This window comes from Gossypium raimondii, chromosome 4, assembly GCF_025698545.1.
Source record: "Gossypium raimondii isolate GPD5lz chromosome 4, ASM2569854v1, whole genome shotgun sequence".
In the NCBI taxonomy this organism is placed as follows: domain Eukaryota; kingdom Viridiplantae; phylum Streptophyta; class Magnoliopsida; order Malvales; family Malvaceae; genus Gossypium; species Gossypium raimondii.
In genome coordinates this window covers 45,625,578-45,632,372 of record NC_068568.1, presented here as the reverse complement: position 1 = coordinate 45,632,372, position 6,795 = coordinate 45,625,578, and the positions used below count along the sequence as shown (strand labels likewise).

The 6,795-nt window shown below is 29.7% G+C and overlaps 1 protein-coding gene across 1 annotated transcript; it reads right to left on the bottom strand.

The window, feature by feature from the left end:
- Positions 1-4,729: 4,729 nt before the first annotated feature.
- LOC105781060 (WRKY transcription factor 71) lies at positions 4,730-6,546 on the bottom strand. Its single transcript, XM_012605633.2, has 3 exons — positions 5,982-6,546; positions 5,492-5,632; positions 4,730-5,348 (listed from the first exon to the last, which is right to left on the bottom strand). Exons 1-3 carry the CDS (start codon positions 6,434-6,436, stop codon positions 4,988-4,990), a joined length of 957 nt encoding a protein of 318 aa, XP_012461087.1. The 5' UTR covers positions 6,437-6,546; the 3' UTR covers positions 4,730-4,987.
- Between the last annotated feature and the right edge of the window lie 249 nt (positions 6,547-6,795).

Here is a 6,795-nt window from a genome sequence, read left to right as displayed (position 1 = left end):
GCAGCCTTTACTTTGTAATCTCCCTGTTTTTTACAAATGAATCTCTTGTTTTAGGGCCCAACCTAATTTGTTCTTTTTTTTTGTTATATTTAACATTTTTCGAGTTTTAAAAGAATCACTCAAGATGGATTTTTTAGCTCTATAAAAAATTAAGAAAATGAGGAATATCAACCCTTGACTTTGTTGGCATCATCGGATTTTCCCCTCTCGTTTTGGGTATGTGAAACCCTAATTGTTAACAAAAAGCAAAGAATTTTTTTTATACAAAAGGTGGTATACGATGATTCGAGAACCTTACACTACGACAATAAAAAGTGACGGATAAGTTTACTGTTTCAGGGTTACTTTTTAGCCATCCAACCCATTTGAGAAAACCTTTTTTAAAGAAAACTTATTTAGTGCCGACCGAGTATTAACATTGTTGTCAGAGTAAGAGGATATGGATAAATTATTTTATGAAACATTTTTACTACATCATCCATGATCCCGCCTAATTGAAAGAAGACACATCATCTTTGGTTTGAAAGTTTAGTCCGAATATACATATGATATGAAAAAAAAAAGATGATGTGTTTTTCTTTTAATTGGACGAGATAATGAATGATGTGGTGGAAATGATTCATAAAATAATTTCTCGAGAATGTGAGTTTGAATGTGCTAAAACACGTTTATCCTCCTATTTAAGGGTGGGAAGAGGTTATGTGTTGTTTTAGACCTTGTATAAAAAAAAAAAACCTTATTTGGTAATTTGATTTTATGTCTCTCTTTTAACCCTTTATTTTAACTTTAAGCGTTATATTTTTCATTTCAGTTCAATTCAATCCTTATTAATATTTTAATATACCATTTCAAAATAAAATTTCTATAATTCTATTTGCTATTATTTTTATATTAAAGTGTTAAAAAAACACTAATTATATTTGTTTATTTCATAACTTTTCATTTATGTATTTTATTATATCAAATGTGTAATTATTACCGATCAATTAAAACTAATTTAATTTTTTTTGTGGCAAAGAACAAAAATAAAAAGGACAAATTACATCACATGACCCAATTTCTCCAAATGGAGATAATTCAAATACTTGTAATCCTTGAGTATCCAAATGAGTCAATTTTACCAGTCTATCAGCTTCCTAGTTCACTTCTCTGGGGATATGACAGATGCTCCAATAATTAAACCGAGGAACCCGCTGAAGGATTTTCTTAACCAAAACAGAATTTGATCCTCCTGTTAGTCCCTCTTGTATGGCAGTAGCCACTTCAAGACTATCCGTTTAAACTAGCACGTTATCATAACCTTGGTCACTCAAGATGTCCAATCCATCTAAGATGCCTTACATATCAACTTCAAATACAAAACAACTCCCTATAAATCTATTAAAACCAAAGATCCATTTCCCGGCTTCATCACGCATTGCATGTATACAAATTAATTAACTTAAATACATGGTAGTTATAGACATGTATGATTAATTGTTAGACTCTCAAGGTCATACTTAACCTATATAGTTAATCAATTAATTTCATATAAATATAAATCAATGTCAACCATATATATTATGATGTTTAACTTAGGGCAATTTGGCAGTTTCTGGGTTTGGAATTTGCCACATCCACCAACAGGTTACAAAACAGGTCATACCTAAAAAAAAATGTTTTTTTTTTCTTTATTTTTTATGACAAAAAAAAGTTAAAATAAAATTGAAGTAGTCAAAAACAAGACCAAGCTAAAGTGTGAACAGTTTAAGAATTTTTGTTGTTTGGTTCATTAACTAAAAGTTGGTTTGGATTCTCATGCAATTAATTTAATCCAAACCTTAATTTTTGTTCTTAATACACATATATAATAGGGTGCATATGAAAGCTTTTTTTTTAATTAAAAAAAAATCTTATTTCTATATTTGTGTTAGGTGCCCTTTGACTTTAACAAATCTCTCATTACAGAATTTATAGAGACACATTTTATTATTTTATATAGGAATAATATTTTAGAAAACTAACCAAATAATTTAACAATATAATCACATATGAAAGCTCGTATTTTATCTTCATTATCCTTTTTTAATAATGAGAAATAGTTTGAAAGAAGTGAGTCGACCATTAAAACTACTGCTCTTAGATTCAGAAATAAATCGGCTTACCCTTCAATTGATTCAAAATGATCAAACGTAGACGGATGCTTTAGTTAAAAAATCTGATAACTAAAATTGTCGTGTCGTAAGAAAAAAATAAATAAAAGAATCGAATCCGGTTGGGGAAGAAAAAAAATCTTTTTTTTATTGAGCGTATTCGCTCGTCTTGTTTTGATGTCCTTATAGAATCCAAATTTTTTTTATCATATTAATTTTTACTCTACATTCCTTAGTTCATTCTCTAGGGAGCCCTATTCATTTAAAGCATTTCGTTGGATTCCTTCTGATCTCCTTATTTTTTAATCTCTCGTTGGAAATCATATAAAGACAATACCTATTTGAAATAGTTATTTGTGCGAGTATTTTACGATTCAGAAGCAACTGTTTCTTGTACAGATTGTGTATTAATCTACTATAACTATAGAATACGCCTACTCAGCGAATTACTACATTTATTCGAGTGATCCACAAACGACGATAATTAATTTTTTATATCGAACAAATAATTGATAATTTATTAAAAAATAGTATATTAAATCTACATGAATATAGAGGGAATTTAGGAAAATATTAGCAGTATATCAACCCTTTCACATATAAATAAATAAAAATAAGAGATAGTACTGCCAAAAGTCCACCACCCTCAATATAATAGACAAAAGTGTCATCTCTTTATGTATTGTCAAAGTAACAATATTTAAAATTCACAACATAATTAAAATATTAATATTTTGTGTGGAATTTCAAACTTTATTTTTGAAAATATGAATTTCATTATCATGTATATATGTTTATATATAATACACAATTTAACATATTTAAAATTGTTATAGCTAGGTTTATAAATGTAGCCTATAAAGACAATTGACATAAAAAGAATTAGGCCTGCTATACATAGATACATTCATTATTTAAGCATACTTATGCTAAGCCTTAGTTATCTTTAAAATGGAGTTATTAAGGTGAGCGTTTGATAGAATCGAGTGAAAGAATTTGGAGTTAATCGAGTTGACAAGTCCTATTTTATCATTCTAACTCGATTTGAAATTTTTTCAAATTGAGTCGAGTCAAATCGAGTGAAATTGTTCGAGTTAAGTTAAAAAAAATTAAATATGTCAAATTAAAATCTTATTATAATATAACTGTTTCCATGTTATAGCACATAAGTTTGAAACCATATATATTTGGAAACTTTTTTAAAGTAAAATAATAAAAAATAAGATATTTTAGTATGATAAACTTGAATCGTTAATTAATTATTTAGATTCCAAAATTATTATTTTAGAAAATTTTAAAATTTTAACTTTCTTTATATATTATTTAGAATTTTTTTTAAAAATATAAATTTTGGAATTTCAAAAATTATTTTAAATTTTTGAAAATTATTTTGAATTATTTTTTATTTTTTATTTGTTGAGAGAGAGACCAATGTGGTCATTTTCAAAATTGACAGAGACCAAAAGAGTGTTTACACCAATCTATTATTCGAGTTATTTGAATTATAAATTCAACTCGACTCGAACTTGAAACTCGAATTATTTATTTGAGTTGACTCGAATATCTGGATTCGATTAAGTCGAAATTCAAAATTCTTTTTTCAAGTTTTTAAAATCGAATCGAGTTTTACTCACTCCTAAGAAGTAGGTACTATATGCCTTAATTATTATAATATAAGAATCAATACTACTAAATTAATTAAGGCTATTCAAGTTGCATAAATAATCTTCCATAACTGTTAATTTATGAATATTCAAAATAAATAAATAAAACAAAATGCAACCCGGTTTTTAATACAAAGACCTTCGTGATACTTTTACTAAATTTTGAATAGACATTAAATTCATATTTTGATAGAGTTGACAAAAGAAAAAAAAAAAACACTATGGAGCTGTAAAATTTTATATGTTCATAAGATCATCATATGATCTTGAAGTTACAACAATTGCAATAAAATCAATAATTATGAGCATTGATTTGATTACTCTAATTAATTAATTAACACCCAGGAACTCAAAATTGAAATCTTGAAATATTTAAGGTTCCAACTTTATCATCCAGCTAAGATATTATTGGCAAATAAAATCTGATGATGTGTCATAATTTAATCCATTAGCCATACATAAAATTATATACTATAATACATCAAATATAAATCCTGAAAAAATTAGATTATTTACATCCACCTAATCATTCAATTAACTCCAAAAGAAAACCAGGTGACTAGTTTTAGTTTATATCATCATTGTTGTTTCAACAATTTAGAGTTTATAGATAACTAAAATACAACTTAGAGTATTTAAAAGATTATAAAATAAAATAATATTTAAAATACAGTTAATTCAAATAAAATATAATGAAGTGTAACTCTCAACTAATTAGAAATCACAAAAGGCATTTAAGTAAGTAATAATAACTTATAAAAATGAAAGTATTTATTTTAAAATACAAAAATTCTTTTATATATTTTAGTGAATTACAAAGGGCAAAACCTAAACGCGATTAGTACGACTCAAATCAAGGCCACACTTAGGACGATAAATACTTTTAACCACCAGATTATCACATGGGTTTATATGGAATTTAGATTTAAACGCTAACATGAAAAGAATTAAGATTAAGATAATATGAAAATTTTATAATACAAAAAGAGACAAATTAAGGAAGAATCAATGTTCTTCTCTCCAATACTACAACAATTTCATCTCTAGAGTGGTAATAAGCATCAGAGGAGTAGCAATTTGCACAACAAAAAGAAGTGGAGTGCCCGACCCCTAACTTCATACTTGGATTAACCCTCCATTAATACAGCAACTCCAGCTAGATATATGTATAAAGATCACTATAATGTTCATTCATGGCGCCTGACTACGGGTGAAGGAAGAAACTAAGTCTTGTAATAAGCCATAATCAGGAACTTGAAGCTGCTGCTGCTGCTGCTGCTGGGTTTGATGATGCATGGAGTTGGCGTGTGCTGCTGGATTATTGCTCGATGATGGAAGGAAATGGGTTAGGAATTCATGAGGGAAGGTCGGACCCATCGACCCCGACATGATCGGAGGGGAAAACATCCCTGCAGCATGGCCTCGAAGAGTTGCCGGGATGTGATGGTTATGCTTTCCTTCATATGTTGTGATCACCACCGATGGGTCCTCAAATGATCTCTCAACTCGCTTCTTGACACCACATTTTGGGCTTGTGCATCTGTAATAACTTCTGTAAAGTTTCACAAACGTTTTAAGATAATGACAATGTTTGCAATTAGGGTTAAGAGAGAGATGGATTAATTTGATTGTCATTTATCAATGGTATCCATTTCTAAACAAAAACATTCATAGGAATTAGAAAGAAGGATGGACCTTGGATAAGGGCTGTTCTTGACAGCCTTTTGTCCGTACTTCCTCCATCTATAGCCATCTTCAAGATGATCAATCTCACTCTTTGTGAGGAATGCAAACCTGGGCTCTTTTTGCCGTTTCTCCTTTTTTGTTGCTTTGTTCCTGCACCCAATATTAACCCTTTTTAAAAATCAATACAAATTGTGTCCTATCATCATCATATATTAGGGTTTTGGTAGCTTGAGAAAAAAAATACAGAACAAAAAATAAAGGAAAAATAAGAAGAAAAAAAGTTACCAAAAACAAATACCATGTAGATTAGTCATTTCAAAGGCTTTTATAAGTCAGTAAGAAACGCGTAATCAATTTACTGAGAAAATTTTATCAGTAACGTAGAAATCCAAAATCAGAAATGCTAGCTAGCTAGTATGAACGCTATTAATAATCCCCAAACTAGATAATAATGGGAAAATAAAGTTGCCTAAAAAGCCCAGAAAAAATAAAAACCTACACTTTCTTTGACTTGTCATCTCCATGGTCTTCACACCCTTTTGGCTGTTTATCTTTCTTGGCTTTGCTGGAATCTTCATCTTCGTTAGAGGAAGAAGACACTGAGGAATTGGGGGTTGATGGGTTTTCAGAAATATTATTATTGTTATCTGCACAAGTGGGGATTTTCTTGGAGTTGTCAGTAGCCGTATTGTCATCCATGGGACTGACAACATCAGATGAAGAACAAGACATGTCGAAGGCTCTCGAGAAGGAGTTGTAGTCGATGACGTTGGAGCCATTTAAGCAGTCAGTGAAGGTCATATATGAAGGATCAAAGGCCGGTGGTGGAGCGGCTGCAGATTGGTTGTAAATGCAAGGGCTGTTGTCGTCAAAGAATGGGAAGGTGGTGGATCGGTTGAATCCTTGGAAAGGATCATAGTTGTGTTGTGGATCGTTCTTTTCATTTGAAGACATATAAACATAGATGAAAGAAAGAAGATGAGGAAGAAGAAGCAAAAGGGTAAAACTACAATGGAAATATGAAAGGGTTTAAAAGTGAGAAGGAGAGAAAAGTGGGGTTTTGATTGGGAAACTTTGTTTTTATTTTTATAAGAGTGTGTGGTGTTGGATTATTTATTTATTTGCTAATATTATTTTGTGTTGTTGATTATGATGGAGAGAGAGTTGTAAAGGAATGGGTAGGTTTGGCTATTTCCCACTATTATTTAAGTTTCCAATTCAAAAATCTAAATTTCACCCATCTTTTTCATGGATGATTATAGGTTCAAACCAAATAATTGAATTATACATGTTGAGAACACTTTTGTCAAATT

What these genes read in the sequence shown, in the direction of transcription:
- LOC105781060 (XM_012605633.2), bottom strand. Translation starts at nt 6,436, where the DNA reads ATGTCTTCAAATGAAAAGAACGATCCACAACACAACTATGATCCTTTC. An exon ending in GATGACAAGTCAAAGAAAGT is followed by an intron (nt 5,633 to 5,981) that starts GTAGGTTTTTAT and finishes TATTGGGTGCAG; the next exon opens with GAACAAAGCAACAAAAAAGG. An exon ending in AAGAACAGCCCTTATCCAAG is followed by an intron (nt 5,349 to 5,491) that starts GTCCATCCTTCT and finishes GAAACTTTACAG; the next exon opens with AAGTTATTACAGATGCACAA.